A 21115-nucleotide genomic window follows, 5' to 3' on the forward strand; every position below is an offset into this window, starting at 1 on the left:
TGAGGGAGTGCGTTACCGGTTCTGGTCACCGGGATCAGGCCACACTCCAGGCCTGTTTATGCAATTTTATCAACACGCGGATTCTTTTTTTAATCCGGTGGAAAATTGCGCGGCACCGGGATTCGAACCACGGACCTCTTGCACGCGAGGCGGGTGTTCTACCTCTACGCCACCGCTGCATCGCTGATGCAGAAATTGCTTAGAAAATGGTCGGGTATTTGTTTTCTAGTTTTAATACATTGCTATGCGCAGATGTTCTATTTATGCGTTACTACAATCGCCCCAAAGGTCCTTTTTAATGAATTTTTGTGTAATTTCTTTTACTGTTTTGCTGCCTATTTCGCTAAGCTCAATTATTTCCATAATTGATATTGAGTCCTTTAATGTATCCCAATTTAATTTTAGTTTACTGTTACTAACTGCTTTTTGGTTTGTTGGCCTAAGTGATTGCTGTATACATGGTTTTAATTAGCTTAAAGGGCAGACAAGCTATTTGTAAATAGTTCGTAATTATATGACTGCTGTACTGCTTTCGTAGATGTGGTACCTTTCAGAATTGCTACTTGAGCTCCTAAAGTGTTCTTGTGGGTTGGTAATTTGTATTGTCTACTTGTTATTATGTGATTCTTTTCGTTTGGTATTTGGAAGGCTGCTCCTACATTAGCTTGTGTGTGGAGCAGCGGTATAAATTCTAATGTGTAGTCGTCCTATTTGGTAAAGGGGTATTCTATACTGTCTGCAGATAATCCTGTCAAAGATCGTATTATTCAGTTATTACCTCCTTGTTGCCTACTCCTTAGTTAACGCCTCCTTCCTGCATCAGGCGTTAAACTTATTAAAACTGGTAGAAGAATTTTCTGCGCCGGCGTGCCTACTGTAATGGAGGGCAATGGGTCGTTTGTCACTGATTGCAGCTATAAACCACGCGCACAATAGACTCTGCATTCTCTCTCCCTGTAATCGGAAACGGTTTTTCACGCTGAAATTCTCGACCGGTTCGTCATATAATGTCACATAATCTAAGCTTAATTGCTGAGAGCAGGCCTCGACGCATGTGGGCGCCAGCTGTCGAGAATCTAAGCGCACACTTTAGGCTCTGCTGAGTTAGTCTGGCCAAGTTCTTCAGGGTCTTTTTTTTTCTTTCTAATGATGTTTCTTTGTTTACAATAGGGTTGCCTCAGTTGGGCGTTTAGTGGAAAGTAACTGATGTTATTGTAACTTATTTTGGGCGACAGCGGCTATTGGAGCTGAAGATCATGATGCAACTTGCATTTTAACCCCCCCCCCCCCCTGACCAATATACTTTTATACTTTTTACTGGCTTTGTTAAATACTTTTACACTGACCAATATACTTTTAAGCCAAGTCTGTTCTGCACTGCTTAATTGATGAGGATACCAACCTTCGCGTGCAAACGACAATGTAGGCAACGGACACGGCGTTTGGTATTTCTCTTCTCATCTTTAAAGATACGTAAACAATGTGTATAGAAATGTTCGAATTTCATGAGGGCTCGCAGATATATATATCACCGATAATTGCAACCGAACATTTTGGCATTTGTTAAGACATAGCATGAATTGATTATTCCAGAATAGGTTATACCAGTTGGCACTGCTCAGGATCCTTACACCATTAGCTCTCGGCGGCCAAGTACAGGAATTACAGTGCATAAAGATTCTCCTGCAGGCATGTTAGCATGCTTCCTCATTTCGTCGTTTGTGCAGCAGTCACTGTGCCCCACTTCACAGTTTCCACAAGTGAGGAGGACTTCATACACCACCACAGTGGTGAACTGCACATAAGCCTTGACGAACTTCAGTCTGCAGAGCTGTTCATCATGGATTACAAAGTTAGCCCAGCTTAACTTTCTTCCCGCATTATTGCTGCTTACAAGCGCGTATTAAACATTGTGTGTTCAGCGGGCAATGTATGCGCTCTATATGTGCTCGTGAACAAGCTGAGAATACTTTCTAAGACAATGCGTCAGGCTCAGCAGGTGGTTTTCACGTGAGTCAGCTGGAATGATAGCTGTAAGCAACACAAGCCATGCCAGGTCTACAGCAGGCGCCTATTCGCGGCTGTCTGTACGGATGCCTGCATGATTTAGTGAAAACTTTGGCCGGCTGGCTTATTCAGTGAAACAGAAGCAAGCACATCGGATTTGAAACGCAAGCTTTTTTGTCTTTTCGTGTAACCAGCACGAATGGCCACAGCTCACAGATGGCGCCCTGCAAAGCACACTGCGCCAGGACATGAGGCTCGTAAACAGGGCGAGTTTCGGCGAGGCTCACGGAGACTGGTAGCAGAGGACAGAATTCTTGCGGTAGATGCACTTGACCCCTTCGCGTGCAGCCTCGGGTTTGTCCTGCTTCGTTTCGTCCTTTTTTCGCGCCGGAAGCACGAGCGGAGCCTGCATTAGTTGGCCACAAGAAAAACGAAAGTGCCTGAGAAATAACAGATACGTGCATTACTTGAGATCGCAGCCACCTTCCCCTTTGTAATTTTTGATGACACAGCACTTAAGAAACCGTCAGTTAGCACGTGCACGTCAGCTGGCCGCCAAGCAGTATCATGACGAATGTTTTGTTATTCTGCAAACAGGTCATTTCACTTGTGCCGCCAGCATTGACCCGTGGACTGGTGCGTAAACCCTTTATCATGGCCTCATTGACATCCATCAACGGAGACTGCAAAGCTCAACGCTTGGCCTACCGAAGGGGCCCTTCCAGTGGGCAGGGAGCTGGCCGCCGAGCAGTAAGACAAGTTAGCGACAACAATCGCCATTCAATTGCTAAACTAGTGACTGCTGCTTATCTAGCTGACGCGCAAAAACACTTGAGTGTTCTTACCCTATGTGCAACATTTCCTGTTCTTTTTGCTTATGCTCGGCGTTGGCACTTAACCTAATCCCAGGCCCACATTGCAATAGCTGCGAAACCATTACCTAATGTGTTTATGGAATATAGTGAGGGGCTTCGTTTCGCTTGTGAGTTTACCTTTACAGAACAGACAGAATTTTCAGACATGTTGTTATTGTTCAGAGTAACCCACATGTGTTTGCAATAGTGGCACAGGTTGAGGAAGCCCTTTCTGAGGTATGTTTCTCATCATTCCGAATTTCTAACAAGTCGTGAATGAGCAAGAAGTGTTGAATCCGCAATGTTTCAGTACATACATCACATGTTGGAGCCTATGCGACACAACTCTTTTGTGGAGCGGGTAATGAAATGCTACAGAACTGTTAATCTTATGCATTGCGTTTTTGTGCATATAGCATATGCGCGCCCGCGAAGACGATAAGACCCCGAGAGCGCCACCACGCGAGCCACATGACCCACACAAACATGCATCACACTGTCTCCGAGATCGGCCCACTTTGTAGATTGAAGCTTTAAGTCTATTTACCACATAAGTACACTGATGTATACAAGCGGTAGGGATGGCAGGATAAAAGGTGCATAACGGCAGCTTAACTGGTCCCACCTCCCCGTGAACAATAGGAAGCAACATGGCAACATAGTCGCTTTTCATACAAGTGGCAAGGTTTAAATACACTCTATGTATAAATATATATATATATATATATATATATATATATATATATATATATATATATATATATATATATATATATATATATATATATATATATTGTACTGGAGAAGAACGCGCGGGAGGGGCACAGCTTCAAGAAAGACGACGACAACGTTTTGGTTGGAAGCCTTGTGTCTGTGTTGCCAAAGCTCTGTGTCCTCTCGCTACGTGCTCTGCTATCTGAGCGTCTAATCAATCAAACTATAACGCATCTTAACATTTGGTGGACGTGCGGGGCCCTTCCCAAACCTAGAACTCCGCAGCCGGACACTCCCTACCATTTCTGCTATGCCTCAGGACGCTGCGCAGCCCGATCCTCCCATGGCATCGCCTGTCGTCTGCTCCGGTGCTCTCCGCCAACGAGATCCTCCGGTCTTCAACGGCGACGACGACCATGACGTGGAGGATTGGCTGTCGTCATACGATCGCGTGAGTGGGCATAACAAGTGGGATGACAAAGCTAAATTGACTAACGTCATCTTCTATCTTTCTGGAGTCGCGAATCTCTGGTTCCGGAATCATGAATCCAACCTTTCCACCTGGACAGCATTTACCCATTGTTTCAAAGAAGTCTGTGGTCGCCCTGCTGTGCGCAAGCTTCGTGCAGAACAACGCTTGCGTGGTCGCGCTCAGCAAAAAGGTGAAAACTTCACCAGCTAGATTGAAGACGTAGTTGACCTTTGCCGGCGCATTAATCCCGCCATGCCCGACCCTGAAAAGATCAAGAATGTGGTGAAGGGCATAGAAGATGACGCCTTTCAAATGCTCTTGGCGAAAGATCCTCAAACGATCGACGAGGTCATTACACTGTGCCAGAGCTACGATGAGCTCCGCAAACAACGCCTTACCACGCGCCGAGCTGTCGCGCCGGACGACACGATTTCGGCTTTAACTGACAGTTCTAGTGCTGCTTCCACTCACTCTTCGTTCCTCGACCAAATCAAGCAATTTGTTCACGAAGAAGTCACGCGCCAGCTGTCACTGCTGCCTGCTACCCAGTTGTCTGAGTCCTCTTTGTCCCCGGAACTGCGACGCGTCATCCATGAACAAGTCAGCGACGCACTACCTCTCGCTAATCAGCCACCTTCAGCGACAGTCCCGCTAACTTACGCTGCCGTCGTGGTCAGGCCAAGACCTCAGCCTGAAGTTGCGCATTACAAGCCCACAAGCGGCCTCTACGCCTCGCCTTCTGCAGCTGCGAACTACATGCCCAGAAGCGGCTTCTGCGCGCCTCCGCAGACCCTACGCCCAGCTCCAAACTGTGCTCCGCTAACCAGACCCCCTGTTCATAATCCGTGGCGTACCCAAGACAATCGGCCGAGATGCTTCGCGTGTGGCTTTGCTGGACACGTCGCACGGTTCTGCCGCCGACGAGGTTGGTATCCTCCCGATACTGCGAGACTTCAAGGGAATGCTCCTGGCTCTCAGTCCCGCTATTCACCACCAGTTCCGCACTTCGCTCCTTCATCTCATGTTCCCCAAAGCTTCAACACTCGTCGGTCTCCATCTCCCCGTCGACGTTCCCTGTCCCCCATCGTCCGCCGCCCTCCGGCTGTGGAGGAAAACTAAAAGGCGCAGTTTCGGGGGCAAGAACTGCGGCCTCTTCGAACTGCTCAAGCCCTCGTTTATTTCCAACGAACGTCATTGAAGTTTTTGCCGAAGGTATCGCCGTTCACGCGCTTGTCGACATGGTGCCGCAGTGTCCGTCATTGCTGACCAGCTTCGCCGTACGCTCCGAAAAGTCGCCATGCCGCGTTCTGCCATTTCGCTACGCACAGCAAGCGCTGATCCTGTTGAGCCCTTAGGAACATGTACCGTTCGTGTCGCCATACAAGACAGTTTATACTAAATTGAATTTGTTGTTCTTCGGCGCTGCTCTCACGCCATCATTCTAGAATGGGACTTCCTCTCATCTCATCACGCTATTATTGATTTTACCCGTGCAGAACTTGCGCTGACTCCATTCTGCGGCAGTCTTTCTGAAGTTTTGCCTCCACCTTCTGCTCGAGTGTTCGTTGCCGCCGCCACTGGTATCCCTCCTTTCTCTTCCACCCTTGTAGCCGTTTCCTGTGCTGCTTTCTGCGATTCCACAGTTCTTTTCACGCCATCTCAACTTGCTGCACGCCGTCATCCCTTCTTGCTTCCCTTTGCCCTCCTTCCCTTTTGCCAGGGCTCCAGTGCACTTTACGTTTCGAATCCGTTTTCGTGTCCATCAAGCTTACATCATGGCGAGTGCCTCGGTTTTGCTGATGAATTCGACACGAGCTCTGTCTACGATGTACCTGATGACTCGAATCCTCTTCACGTTGACGCCATGACTCTCCCTGTTTCTGCGCCTCCGCCAGCGAGAGTTTGCTCCGTCTATTGACCCCAACCTCACTCCGAGTCAGCGCACGCCGATCGTCGACCTTCTTAACCGATTTCGATCTTCTTTCGACCTCCAGAAACAATGTTTAGGCCGTACCTCCACAGTCGTTCATCACATTGACACCGGCAGCCACGCGCCGCTACGCCAACGTCCATACCGTGTGTCCACGACGGAGCGTCGTGACACACGGTGGTGGTCAAAAAGAAAGATGGAACAATTCGTTTTTGTGTGGACTATCGACGACTCAACAAGATAACACGGAAAGATGTATATCCTCTTCCCCGTATCGACGACGCACTGGACTGCCTCCAAGGCGCTGAATTATTTTCGTCCTTAGACTTGAGATCCGGTTATTGGCAGGTCCCGGTGGCTGATGCAGGCCGTCCCAAAACGGCATTTGTTACGCCTGACGGCTTATATGAATTTACCGTGATGCCCTTTGGCCTCTGTAATGCGCCTGCAAATTTAGAAAGAATGATGGATAACATACTCCGGGGCCTCAAATTGCAGACATGCCTTTGTTATCTCGATGCCATTGTCATCTTTTCCCCGACTTTTCTTCTCACCTGTTCCGACTCAAACGCGTGCTCACTAACCTTGCCGATGCTGGACTCCAGCTCAACTTGAAGAAGTGTCGCTTCGCCACCCGGCAGCTAGTCATCCTTGGCCACGTTGTTTCGAAAGATGGTGTGCTCCCAGATCCAACCAAACTCCAAGCCGTTGCCGAATTTCCAAGACCAAAGACCACAAAAGAACTCCGCAGGTTCATCGGATTATGCTCCTATTTTTGTCGTTTCATCCGCAACTTCGCCACCATAATAGCGCCTTTCACGCAGCTTCTCGCGGGTAACCACGACCTCTTGGCTTGGCCGCCAGCTTGCGATGCCGCATTCACGACGCTGCGACGTCTTCTAACCTCACCCCCCCATACTTCGACATATTGACCCAAGCGCACAGACAGAAATACACAAGGATGCCAGTGGCGTCGGCATTGGCGCTGTTCTTGCACTACGAAAGACTGGCTTCGATGAATACGTTGTTGCCTTCGCTGGCCGCGCACTCACGAAAGCGGAAGCAAACTATTCCGTTACAGAAAAAGAATGCCTGGCTATCATTTGGGCCATAAATAAGTTCCGTGCTTACCTCTACGGTCGCCCGTTCGACGTCATCACGGACCACCATGCACTCTGCTGGCTGTCGTCCTTGAAATATCCTTCAGGTCGCCTCGCTCGATGGGCGCTTCGCCTCCAAGAGTATGATATTCGAGTGCTGTACCGCTCAGGCCGTAAACATTCGGACGCGGATGCCTTGTCTCGCTCCCCAGTGTCAGGCCAGTCCAGTTATCAGAAAGTATGAATATGCGAGTCCTCCCTCACCGCCACGGATATGCTTTCGGAGCAGCAGAAGGATCCATGGATTGTTGCTATGCTGGCTTTTCTGTCAGACCCATCAGCGCCTTCTACTGGACGTGCGTTGTGTCGCCAAGCACACCACTTCGCTGTTCGTCACGGGCTCCTATACCACCGTAACTACCTCTCGGACGGGCGCAAATGGTTACTCGTGGTTCCTCGGCATCTACGTTCGGACACATGTGCAGCGCTTCACGATGACCCGCAATGCGCAAATGCAGGAGTACTAAAAACTTACGCGCGCCTGCGAATTCGTTATTACTGGCGCGGGATGTACCGTTTCGTCCGCCAATATGTCCGCTCCTGCCTCGCATGCCAACGCCGCAAGAATACCCCTCATGCCTTAGCTGCTCCACTGCAACCCTTGCCTTGCCCAGGACGGGCGTTTGACCGGGTCGGAGTTGATCTTTATGGGCCCCTTCCGGGTACCTCAGATGGCAACCGCTGGGTGATAGTGGCGATAGACCATCTCACGCGTTACGCGGAAACTTCGCCTCTGCCCAACGCATCTGCGCGGGATGTTGCCGGGTTCCTTCTGCGTAACATCATACTTCGCCATGTTGCCCCCAGAGAGTTGCTGAGCGACAGAGGCCGCGTCTTTCTGTCTGATGTTATAGAAGCCCTGCTCAAGGAATGCAACGTAATTCACCGTACTACTACTGCGTACCACCCGCAAACTAATGGCATGACTGACCGCTTTAACCGCACTCTTGGCGATATGTTAGCCATGTACGTCGCATCTGACCAAACCAATTATGACCGAATTCTCCCCTTCGTGACGTACGCTTATAATACCGCCACACAGACCACTACAGGATTTTCCCAGTTCTTTCTTCTTTACGGACGCAAGCCTTTCTGCGCAATGGACACCATCCTTCCGTATCGCCCTGACAACGGAGGCTACTACCCTGTCCGAAGCTGCTGTACACGCGGAAGAGTGCCAAAAGCTCGCCCGCACATTTACTTCGGCAGATCAGCAGCACCTTCGGGATATTCCTTCCTCTCTGGCACCCTATGCCCCTGACTCACTAGTCTGGCTTTGGGTTCCCGCTACCAGCACTGGACTTTCACCAAAGGTTGTTTCCAAGTACCAAGGTCCCTACCGTGTCGTCAGTCAGACGTCTCCTGTGAACTACTTGGTAGAACCCCTTGAGCCGCCTTCCGATAAGCGCCGCAGAGAGCTCGAAATCGTGCACGTTCAGCGGCTCAAGCCGTACTTTGATCCACCTGTGCTATCTTGCCGTAGGTCGCCGAGACGGCTCCTCTTCTCCGGGGAGGCAATTGTACTGGAGAAGAACGCGCGGCAGGCACTGCTTCGAGAAAGACGACGACAACGTATTGGTTGGAATCCTTGTGTCTCTGTTGCCGAAGCTCTGTGTCCTCTCGCTACGTGTTCTGCTGTCTGAGCGTCTAATCAATCGAATCATAACGCAGCTGAACAATATATATACGTGTGTGCGTGCGTGCGTGCGTGCGCGTGCGCGTGTGCGTGTGTGTGTGTCAAACACAGCAAGGTCAACTTTGAAACTGTAAAGTAATAATGACAGACAAACAAACAAAAAACAGGCAGTGACAAACAAAAAAAGTTAACATGCACAGACATTTTCGCAGTCATGTGTTCTTGGATATATGGCGTATGCTTACATCACTTAGATTGTATTTGTTAAGTGTTGAGGGAAGATAATACGAGAGTGCTTAAAGGCCATAATTAGTGCGTGGGCGTGGAACTGCCCAATGTTCAGTATATCGATTTAAACGAAAAGCAAGTTTCTGTTGCAAGATCTCCATGTTTGTGATATGATTACTACGCTTAATCATGTGAGGTTTAAAAGAACAAATAAGTTGATACAGCGAAATGTGGTCTGCTCCTAAAATCTTAAACTTCCAGAATACATAATGCGTATGTGCATGATAAGGCAAGTCTGAAATAGCACGCAAGGCATTCTTTTGAAGTAAAACGAAATTCCCTAACGACCACTTAGTGCTATTTGACCAGACGAGGTTACAATAACGCAGGTGAGAAGCAAATAGTGCGTTATAAACCATAAGTTTCTGTGGTGTTGGTAGCAACCTCTTGCAGCTGCGCAACATAACTAACGTTTTACTTAGTTTATTTCGTAGGTAAGCAGTATAGTGGTCGCATTGCATCAGTTCATGAATGAAAGATAACACCCAGTGTTTTTGCTGCACCGGAAAGTTCTATTTTCCTGTCATTCAGTGCGAGGCACTGAGTGAGATCGCAAGGCGTGGACTTTTTACCGACCAGTTATATATTTTGGCGAGTATTTCATTTTCCCAATTCAAGAGGTAATGGTCCTAAGTTCCCTAAAAGAATAAAATAGTGTTATCTGCGCAAATAATATAGTTATTCCAATCATCCATGTTCACAGTGTCATTTATATAAATGTGTTGCAGCTTCACGTGTGTTTTCGAAGTGCGAGCACCTTTTATCGCCTCATCTAGCGATCCTTCAGAGTTCCGACTATCACTACTAACACGTGCTCCTTCCTATCTTCCTGCCACTCGGCTACCTATAAATACGCTCTACACCTTTTAATAAGCGTTCATTTTGTTCTACTGACTACGCTGATGCTTCACTGGTCTGGCGTTACTGCGAGCACGCCATGGCTATGCTACAAAATTGCAAATATAAGTGGCCCCAATATGCTACCTTGAGGCACACCCTGCTTAATAGGTTTAAACAAATATAATTTTCTATTTACTACTGCGTATTGTCTTCTGTTTTTTATGTAACTTCTTATTACATCCAGAACAATGTCACGTGTACTATAACAATTCAATTTTTCCAATAATAATTTTTCCATTAACCAGAACCGAGAAACCAAGGCCATCATGACTCACCTACTTCCGGACTTCGAAGAAGGCAAAGATAAGTGGAAGCCGTACCTTATTAATGTAGAAGCATACTTTGAAGCGAATGCGATTGAAGACTCGACTAGGAAAAGAGCATTGCTTGTTGCTGCGTTAAATACGCATACAATCCAAGTGCTAGCAGGGAAGGTGGCTCCGCGCAAGCCAAATGCGTTGACGTATCACGCGCTACCATCAGTTTTAAAGAATGCATCACCAACTAGCCCAGCACCAAGTTTTATTGAAGTATGAAGAAGTCGTCGAAGTTTTGAGTGAGCACTACAGTCCCAAGAGACACGAAATCACCGAAAGCTACAAGTTCTTCAGTCGTTGTCAAGCGGAGGTCGAGCGGATTAATGAATTCCTGGTAGACATTCGCCGCATAGCTGACAATTGCAATTGTGGCAGTGCTTTGGATTGCATGCTACGAGATCGCATTGTTTGTGGTATACGGTCAGGTGCCCTGTAGAAGCAGCTACTGGCAAAGCGGGAATTAACGCTACAAGACGCTGAAGCGATGGCCCTGGCAGCTGAGGCTGCGGATAGTGATGTAAAACAGATGATCGGAGTGGCAACGACACCCATGTTAAAAGTACAGACGTATCAGAAAGAAACTCTGGTGGATGAGAGGATGGTTGCCGCACGTCAAGAATGCGCAAGGTGCGGTAGTACGAAACATAATGACACATGTTGGCCCTGGTCTCACGCTCGCTGTTACCGCTGTGGACGACGGGGTCACCTTGCAAGGAAATGTCGAAGTTGCGGGGCTCGAGAACAAGGCACGGCAAGGACGGCACAAACTAACACCCTTTTGGGGACGGAAGCCTCGGCAGACGAGGAACACGAAGCCGCCCACATTTGGACTTTGGTATCGCAACGAAAAAGCTGTCTGGAACCGCCGATTCGCCGGACGTTTGCTTGGTGCGGTGTGCAGCTGAGCATGGAAGTCGATACCGGGTCGCCCGTTTGTGTCATCCCGCGTCAACTGTATTATAAGCACCGTGAGCAATGGCCGAAACTGAAACCGGCCGGTCTCAATTTATCCTGCTACACAGGACGCCTTCCAGTACTTGGGGAGCTTGCGCTCCAGGTTTGTCATAAGGGGGTGACAGTGAAGTGTGCGCTGACCGTGTTGGACTGTGCGGGACCAAGCCTCTGCGGTCGCGATTTAATCCAGCAGCTGAACAGCGCAGGTGCTCCGGTGATTCGTTTTCTAGAGGACTCAGCGGCAACAAAGGAATCAAGCGAATCCAGCGTGAACAGCATATTCAATGACTACCACGACGTGTTCTCCGAGGAACTGGGGCTAATCAAGGGTCATCCAGCCAGCCTGCACATGAAGGAAGGCGCCGTACCCAAGTTCTGTAAGGCCAGACCCATTCCATACGCGCTACGCGAGCGAGTGTCACTCGAACTAGACCGTTTAGTTTCTCTGGGAGTGCTGTCGCCGGTGGCACACTCTGACTGGGCAACGCCCATAGTCGTAGTGCTTAAGAAAGACGGTGCAGTAAGAATTTGCGGCGATTTTAAGGCCACAGTAAATCCAGCGTGCGCAACTGAGCAATACCCATTGTCAATCATTGAGGATATGTTTGCCCAGTTACACGATGGGGACTATTTCAGCACTCTGGATTTACGGGATGCATACAACCAAGTGGCGCTGGACGATAACGCGAAGTTTCCGTCATTAATACGCCAAAAGGGCTATTTTGCTACAGTCGACTTCCTTTCGGTATAGCCTCTGCGCCCGCGATATTCAAAGAAAAATAGATGAGGTATTGGATGGCCTTGCAGGAGCACAGGCTTATCTTGACGATGTGCTCATTTCCGAAAAAGTGAGTGATGGCGGCGAAAGGCTGAAAAACGTCTTAGAGCGCTTCCGAGAGGCGGTGTAAAGCTAAGGTTCGATAAATGCAACTTTCGCAGCCCAGCAGTAACTTATCTAGGCCATCGGATCGATCATGATGGGCTTCATCCGACAGAAAAAAACCTTGACGCTATCATGCAGGCACCGAGCCCCTGTAATGTCAGCGAGCTACGTTCGTTTTTGGGTATGATTACTTTTTACGCCAGGTTTCTTCCGCACATGTCAACCACACTTGGTTCATTGTATGAACTGCTTGAAAAGAACGCACGTTGGCAATGGAAACAGCCTCAAGAGCTCGCGTTTGATCGTGCCAAGCAACGCCTTAAAACAGCCAAGGTTCTTGTTCATTTCGACCCTTCGAAGGAACTTAAACTTGAATGTGACGTGTCTCCGTACGGTCTGGGAGGTGTCTTGTTTCACACGACCGGCAACGTTCACAGGCCCATCGGTTTCCGTTCGCGAACATTAGCGCAGGCGGAGCGTAACTATTCGCAGCTGGAGCGACAGGCACTGGCACTGGTATTCGGCGTCACGAAATTCCATGACTACCTTCCAGGTCGGGAATTGACCTTGGTGACTGACCACCAGCCGTTGTTGGGCCTGCTGAGATCGGACAAGCATACGCCCACAATGGCCGCCGCACGGATACAACGTTGGGCACTCCCCCTGGGGGCCTACCGCTACCGACTACAGTACGCACCAGGACGACAGATGCTGAACGCCGACGCCCTGAGCCGACTTCCGCAGCGATCTCCGGAATCTGACGACGACGCTGAGCCACCCGAATATGTGCTGTCGCTAAACCAGCTGACCAATGGCGCCATAACAACGCGTGAGCTGAAGGCATTAACGTCTTGCGACCCTGTCCTGGTCGAGGTCAAACGGTACATATTACATGGGTGGCCCAGAGACGCAAACGGAATGGCCCGGGCCGTACTGCCGTTTTTTGACCGTAAGCTGGAACTATCCGTAGCAAATGAACTGGTGCACTGGGGTAATAAGGTTATAATACCGACCGAAGCTAGGGAGCGAGTGCTGCATCTTCTACATGAAACGCACCAGGGTTCACCGGCAATGAAATCTGTCGCGCGTTCTTTGTTCTGGTGGCCAGGCCTCGACAAAAATATTGAAGACCTGTCTGCTCAGTGCCAGTACTGTGTACAAAATCTGCCGATGCCAACTGCAGCTCCCGTCGTCAACTGGCCTGAAACAGGCGAAAGGTGGTCCCGTATTCACATTGACTACGCGGGTCCGATCTGTGGAAAATGATACTCGCAGTACTTGACGCACACACCAAATGGCTCGAAGCAATACCTTTGTCGCATGCCTCAACGCAGACTACCATTAACTGTCTACGTGGCATATTCAGCCGGTTTGGAATACCACGCACGATCGTTTCTGGCAACGGGACCCCGTTTGCCAGTGAAGACTTCGCGTTGTTCGTGGCAAACAACAACATTGTGCACCTTCGATGCGCTCCATACCATCCCCAGTCTAATGGTGCGGCGGAAAGGGCAGTGCGAACTATAAAAGATGGCCTTCGAAAAATGAGGAAAGGAAAACTGGAAGAGAACCTAGTACGGTTGCTTTTTAACTACAGGAGGACTCCGGGAAAATCGGGTAAATCCCCAGCAGAGCTTCTTTTGGGCTATCAAATACCCTCCTGGGAGTGATGTGCATGCCCGCAATTACGGTGCGGGGAGCAAGTGGACGCCCGGCCATGTAAAGGCGACATCTGGAGAGAGAATGGTGACCGTGGAAACATCGGACGGGGTCATAAAGCGGCACGTAGACCAGATCCGCCCGCGACAAGAAGCACCAGGCGATAAACCAACAGTAACTACAACCACCACATATCGCAGCGAGCCAGAGCAAGCAACACAACTACAGCCTCAAGAAAGGGTGAACGCGGATGAAGGCATAACTGCTCGGCGCATTCCAAATGGCACCCGTTCTCCAGATTTTGCGGCACCAGATATCCCAGTGGCCCCGTTGAATACAGGTGTCGCCCAACAAACTCTGAGACGTTCAACGAGAGAACGCAAGCCTGTGCAACGCTTTCATTTCTGAGGAGGAAGGAATGTTGCAACTTCATGTGTGTTTTCGAAGTGCGCGCACCTTTTATCGCCTCATCTAGCGATCCTTCAGAGTTCCGACTATCACTACTAACACGTGCTCCTTCCTGCCACTCGGCTACCTATAAATACGCTCTACACCTTTGAATAAACGTTCATTTTGTTCTACTGACTACGCTGATGCTTCACATGGTCGGGCGTTAATGCGAGCACGCCATGGCTATGCTACAAAATGACAAATAGAAGTGGCCCCAATATGCTACCTTGAGGCACACCCTGCTTAATAGGTTTAAACGAATATAATTTTCTGTTTACTACTGCGTATTGTCTTCTGTTTTTTATGTAACTTCTTATTACATCCAGAACAATGCCACGTGTACTATAACAATTCAATTTTTCCAGTAATGTTCCATGGTTCTTTCGAATGCTTTTGAGAAATCAAGGAGTACTGCCAATGTTAGTTTCCTTGTCTCTGTATTTTTCAAAATCAGTTCTTTTTGCGCAAGAAGAGCAGCTTCAGTCGAGAAGCCTGATCTAAAGCCATATTGACATGGTGTTAAAACAGAATAATCTTTATAAACCTTTAGAAAAAGATGGAAGAATTGAGATTGGTATATAGTTACTTAAATTAAGTCTTTCTCCGCCTTTGTGCACCCCAGTTACCCTTGCAATTTTCATCTGTTGAGAAAAAATGCCAAAGATTAAAAAGATGTAATTGTGAGTGAGGCAGGCAGGTCAATACCAAAATAAATTGGTTGTATTTTTAATCCGTGCACATCCTCACTTCTTGTGCGCCTAAAGTTTTTTAACACATTAAATACTTCAATGTCATCAGCCTCATAAGATACAAAGAATGTGTAAGGGGACTGGGCAAATACATCATGGCATCTCGATCATAAGTGCTTTCAACTAGAGATACAAAGTAATCATTAAATTGGTTGGCTAGCACTTTATATTTAGGAACCTCATTACCCACCTTGAGCTCTTTAATGGTACTGACGGGTCGCCTTGATATAAGAGAATTCAGCCTATTCCAAATCTGTTTTGCTTGAACGATACCATCAAACATGCAGTAGTAATAGTCACACTTAGCTTGTTTTTCCAGTTTAGTCAGGTTATTTCGGTATTTTTTAAACTCCTTCAACGCATCTGAGTCACGGCAATTCAGAAACACATGATACAGCCTATTCTTGTCTTTTATCATTTTGATTAGCTTAGAGGAGATCCATAGTTTGCTGGCGTGTTTAGGTTTTCTGACGTTCCTGTAAGGCAAATGATTTTTGTATACTATGCGCAAGATCCTAATCAAACGGTCGTAGGCGTTATGAGCTGATGAACAGGAGAGTATGTCATCCCAGCTCAATGAGATTATTTCTTCACGAAAGCAAGAACAAGATTGTGTATGTAATGTCTTCAAAATGTCTGGTTTCACTGGGTGCCTCTGTATAATTACAACCGTAGTAATCAGGCAAATTGGCAAGTAATCACTAATAGTGATACTTATCGGGCCATGGTGTAGTGGGTTAGCAGAATTTGGTATAAATAGATGTATCAGGTTTGCTGTAGTAGCTGTAGTTATAACGTGTGAAAGGCCACACGGAAGAAGCAGATTGGACAGATTAGTTTATTTGCTTGTATTTATAAGCATGTCAATGTTCAGATCACCTCCGAATACTACTGTATTATTGGTATGATTAACAAACCTAAAGAATTCATCTGAAAATAATAAGAAAAATTGTTAATGCTACCCTGAAGAGGTCCATACACAACAGTGAAAAGAGAGATTACGAATTTTAAACGCAGAACTTCAACGTCTACACAACATCGATGCCATTCATCAATATACTAATAGCTGATACTTGTTTCCACATAAGTGCATACACCGCCACCGCTAGTTTCTCTACTTAGGTAGCGCCACATTATACCCATCAATGTGCACAATATCAGTATCGTTGCAATACCAAGTTTCGGTTAACATAATGACAGAATATTTAAGCTTAAATTCCTCCAAAAAAGTTCTGCAATTCGCCTGCCTTAGAACGGGCTGACTGTATGTTCAAATGCAGGACAGTCGGAGTCGATAGACGCTGATCTGTAAAAATCGTAGTTATTTCAGAGGGACTAGTACACTTCACAGCCATTTTGAAGCTTAATTCTTAGCAAAAACAAAAGACAGCCATTGCACTGTAGAACCAGTGCTGTTAGCATAGAGATTAATAAAATGCTACGCATGCAAGGTCAACTGCTCAAGAAAGTATTAGGGGGAAATTTAATTTGCATGAAGCTGACGCCCTCAATAGCAACACTGTGGCAGGGATGAATGAACGAGTGCAACACTTAGGTACTATAGACTGTAAAGTATACCATATCGGTGAAAAGGCACCTGATGTTCATAATTGAAGGTTGTGTTTCCAGCAGTAGTTTAGCGCTCAGATGCATAAAGACACTATCAGGCTCATTTGCTAGGTACAAAACCGTATGGTTCAGGATATGTGTGTGGTTGTCTGAAGAAACACGCCGCCAACTTTCTTCAAAAATATGCAGAACACCAAGAACATAGGCCCTTCGATTGTTTTTAAGCCGTTACATCGGTGGGCACCATGGCATAAGTAGTGTCGAGTATCTAATAGCAGGTGATCTAACGCACCTTGTCCAGGTCAGAGTCACAGGTAACATGTAACAGGACAGGCGATTTTTCAGAATTGCACAATCCCAACTTGCGCATTTCAACTTACTTGGCGAGAACCAGAGCGAGCCTCGCAAAATATTGTGGCGACGTCAAGACCAGGGCTCCTAGAGCACTATTCGGTAGGCACAACGGGCCCATACCGAGCCCAACCACGAATTCTTCACTGCGCCTTGACAAAAACACTCACGCATACTCGCATTCTCTTCTTTATCGGAGTACAGGCGGGGCATTTGCGGCCCCCCTATGGCAGCATCGTCCCGATGCGCAATTTAAGCGTATGAGGGCTGTGTACAACGGCTCATAGTACCACACGCAAAAAGAAAAAAAAAACAGAAATCAAAAGTTAGTTCGGTAAGTGCGGCTTCATCCGTACCAGATGTACTACTTCGGGTACGTGCTTGCGACGACGGGAGCTATTTTCACTGTCAGGAACTACCGCGTAATTTACGTCGCTCTGGTGGCGGATCACTCTGCACAGCCTAAAGTACCGTCTTAGGAGCTTTTCGGAAAGCCCACGAGGGCGCACGGATATGAAAATCCACACTTTGTCGCCGGGACCATAGAAAACACACCTGTGTCGAAGATCGTCTTTTGGCATTTTGGTCTTGCTGAATGCAGATACGTACGTGGGCAAGCTGTCTGGCTTCTTCGGCGTCCGGATTAAATTCGTCAACGTCGGAAGGTATGTCGTCAAACCCGTGCGGTAGCATGGCATCGAGCGTCGTCATGGCTTTGCGACCCTGGACCAAGCTGAATGGTGTCATTCCAGTAGTTTCTTGTCCAGTAGTATTGTAGGCGAAGGTTACGTAAGGCAAAATCTGATCCCAGTTCTTATGCTCCACGTCAACATACATGCATAGCGTGTCTGCGCGGGTCTCATTAAAACGCTCGGTTAGTCGGTTCGTCCCGGGATGGTATGCGGTTGTTTTTCGGTGGCTTGTACCACTGAGTCTGAGAACCGAGTGAAGGATTTCAGCAGTAAAGTCAATTCCTCTATTCGTGATTACCACTTTTGTGGCGCCATGCCTAAGGGCGACGTTTTCGATGAAAATGAACTGCCTTGGCTGCTGTGCCCCGCTGTGTAGCTTTCGTCTCCGCATAGCGCGTCATCTAATCATAATCATCATCAGCCTGGCTACGCACACTGCAGGGCAAAAGCCTCTCCCAACTTCTGCAGCTACCGCGGTCATCTGCTAATTGTGGTCAGGTTGTCTTGCAAACTTCTTAATCTCATCCGCCCACCTAACTTTTTGCCGCCCCCTGCTAGGCTTCCCTTCCCTTGGAATCAATTCCGCAATTCTTAATGACCATCGGTTATCTTCCCTCCTCATTACATGTCCTGCCCATACCCATTTCTTTTTCTTGATTTCAACTTTTATGTCATTAACTCGCGTTTGTTCCCTCACCCATTCTACTGTTTTCTTATCCCTTAACGCTCCACTCATCATTCGTTTTCCATAGCTCGTTGCGTCGTCCTCAATTTATGTACAGCCCTTTTAGTAAGCCTCCAGGTTTCTGCCCCGCACGTGAGTACTGGTAAGACATAGCTGTTATACACTTTTCTCTTGAGGGATAAAGGCAACCTGCTGTTCATGATCTAATTATGCATGCAAAACAAACCCCAGCCCATTCTTATTCTTCTGATTATTTCAATCTCATGAGCCGGATCCGCGGTCACTACCTGTCCTAAGTAGATGTATTCCCTTACCACTTCCAGTGCCTCGCTCCCAATCGAAAACTGCTGTTCTCTTCCGAAACTGTTAAACATTACTTTAGTTTCCTGCAGATTAATTTTTAGACCCACCCTTCTGCTCTGCCTCTCCAGGTCAGTGAGCATGCATTGCAATTGGTCCCCTGAGTTAATAAACAAGGCAATATCACCAGGGAATCGCAAGTTATTAAGGTATTTTCCATTGACTCTTATCCCCAAATCTTCGCAGTCCAGGTCTATGAATACCTCCTGTAAACACGCTGTGAATAGCATTGGAGAGATCGTGTCTCCCTTCCTGGCGCCTTTTTTTATTGGGATTTTGTTGCTTTCTTTATGGAGGACTACGGTGGCTGTGGAGCCGCTATAGATATCATTCAGTATCTTTACATACGGCTCGTCTACACTCTGATTCCGTAATGACTCCTGAGGATTCGACTGAATCAAAGACCTTCTCGTAATCAATTAAACCTATAATAAGGGTTCGTTATATTCCGCACATTTCTCTATCACCTGATTGATAGTGTGAATATGGTCTATTGTTGAGTAGCGTTTACGAAATCCTGCCTGGTCCTTTGGTTGACAGAAGTCTGAGGTGTTCCTGATTCTATTCGCGATTACTTTAGTAAATACTTGCAGCGGTGCGTGAGTGCAGCGGTGGCGTAGAGGTAGAACACCCGCCTCGCGTGCAAGAGGTCCGTGGTTCGAATCCCTGTGCCGCGCAATTTTCCACCGGATTAAAAAAAAGAAATCCGCGTGTTGATGAAATTGCATAAACAGGCCTGGAGTGCGGCCTGATCCCGGTGACCAGAACCGGTAACGCACTCCCTCACCAGAGCACGATTGGCCACCCTGGTGCAGTACTTGGCCACAACCTTCTATAGGAACACAACAACCCCGGCCCTCAGTCCCCAGCAGCTGCGAAGGATCTGACCATGGCGGCGGTCAGACCTGCAACGCAGCAGAGGGTGCTAAGAATCCCTGGCTCCGGACAGGCCGCCATTGGAATATGAACCTGGCAACGTTTAACGCTAGAACGTTATCTAGTGAGGCGAGTCTAGCAGAGCTATTGGAGGAATTAGAGGGCAGTAAATGGGATTTAATAGGGCTCAGTGAAGTTAGGAGGGCAAAAGAAGGAGATACAGTGCTGAAAAGCGGGCACGTCCTGTGCTACCGGGGCTTAGCGGAGAGACGAGAACTAGGAGTCGGATTCCTGATTAATAAGAAAATAGCTGGTAACATACAGGAACTCTATAGCATTAACGAGAGGGTGGCAGGTCTTGTTGTGAAGCTTAATAGGAGGTAGAAAATGAAGGTTGTACAGGTCTACGCCCCTACATCCAGTCATGATGACCAGGAAGTCGAAAGCTTCTGTGAAGACGTGGAATCGGCGATGGGTAGAGTGAAAACAAAATACACTATACTGATGGGCGACTTCAATGCCAAGGTAGGCAAGAGGCAGGCTGGAGACAAGGCAGTGGGGAATATGGCATAGGCACTAGGAATAGCAGGGGAGAGTTATTAGTAGAGTTTGCGGAACAGAATAATATGCGGATAATGAATACCGTCTTCCGCAAACGAGATAGCCAAAAATGGACGTGGAGGAGCCCAAACGGCGAGACTAGAAGTGAAATAGACCTCATACTCTTCGCTAACCCTGGCATCATACAAGATGTGGACGTGCTCGGTAAGGTGCGCTGCAGTGACCATAGGATGGTAAGAACTCGAATTAGCCTAGACCTGAGGAGGGAACGGAAGCAACTGGTACATAAGAAGTCGATCAATGAGTTAGCGGTAAGAGGGAAAATAGAGGAATTCCGGATCAAGCTACAGAACAGGTATTCGGCTTTGACTCAGGAAGAGGACCTTAGTGTTGAAGCAATGAACGACAATCTTGTGGGCATCATTAAGGAGTGTGCAATAGAAGTCGGTGGTAACTCCGTTAGACAGGATACCAGTAAGCTATCGCAGGAGAAGAAAGATCTGAACAAGAAACGCCAATGTATGAAAGCCTCTAACCCTACAGCTAGAATAGAACTGGCAGAACTTTCGAAGTTAATCAACAATCGTAAGACAGCTGACATAAGGAAGTATAATATGGATAGAATTGAACATGCTCTCAGGAACGGAGGAAGCCTAAAAGCTGTGAAGAATAAACTAGGAATTGGCGAGAATCAGATGTATGCGTTAAGAGACAAAGGCGGCAATATCATTACTAATATGGATGAGATAGTTCAAGTGTCTGAGGAGTTCTACAGAGATTTATACAGTGCCAATGGCACCCACGACGATAATGGAAGAGAGAATAGCCTAGAGGAATTCGAAATCCCACAGGTAACGCCGGAAGAAGTAAAGAACGACTTGGGAGCTATGCCAAGAGGGAAGGCAGCTGGGAGAATCAGGTAACAGCAGATTTCTTGAAGGATGGCGGGCACATTGTTCTACAGAAACTGGCCACCCTGTATACGCAATGCCTCATGACCTCGAGCGTACCGGAATCTTGGAAGAAACGTTCCTTTGGAGCTACACGG

General features: G+C 47.6%; 2 protein-coding genes across 2 annotated transcripts in view; one reads left to right on the top strand and one right to left on the bottom strand.

Moving 5' to 3' along the window:
* Positions 1-2164: 2164 nt before the first annotated feature.
* The window catches only part of LOC129384590 (uncharacterized), a 134594-nt gene continuing 115643 nt past the window's right edge, over positions 2165-21115 (bottom strand). The window contains exon 4 of the mRNA XM_055070107.1: positions 2165-2413. Within this exon, the coding sequence (XP_054926082.1) occupies positions 2291-2413 (123 nt within the window). The 3' untranslated portion in view covers positions 2165-2290. The remainder of the gene's footprint in view (positions 2414-21115) is intronic.
* Positions 10228-14182, top strand: LOC140218380 (uncharacterized). Its single transcript, XM_072288104.1, has 4 exons — positions 10228-10258; positions 11070-11609; positions 12693-12816; positions 13735-14182. Exons 1-4 carry the CDS (start codon positions 10228-10230, stop codon positions 14180-14182), a joined length of 1143 nt encoding a protein of 380 aa, XP_072144205.1.

The sequence above is a fragment of the Dermacentor andersoni genome, chromosome 5, assembly GCF_023375885.2.
Source record: "Dermacentor andersoni chromosome 5, qqDerAnde1_hic_scaffold, whole genome shotgun sequence".
Lineage (NCBI taxonomy): Eukaryota > Metazoa > Arthropoda > Arachnida > Ixodida > Ixodidae > Dermacentor > Dermacentor andersoni.

Coding starts and splice junctions, on each gene's coding strand:
- LOC140218380 (XM_072288104.1), top strand. CDS start 10,228: ATGACTCACCTACTTCCGGACTTCGAAGAAG. Junction 10,259..11,069: donor ACTTCCGGACTTCGAAGAAG/GCAAAGATAAGT, acceptor TGGGGACGGAAG/CCTCGGCAGACGAGGAACAC. Junction 11,610..12,692: donor AGGCGCCGTACCCAAGTTCT/GTAAGGCCAGAC, acceptor CCTTGGTGACTG/ACCACCAGCCGTTGTTGGGC.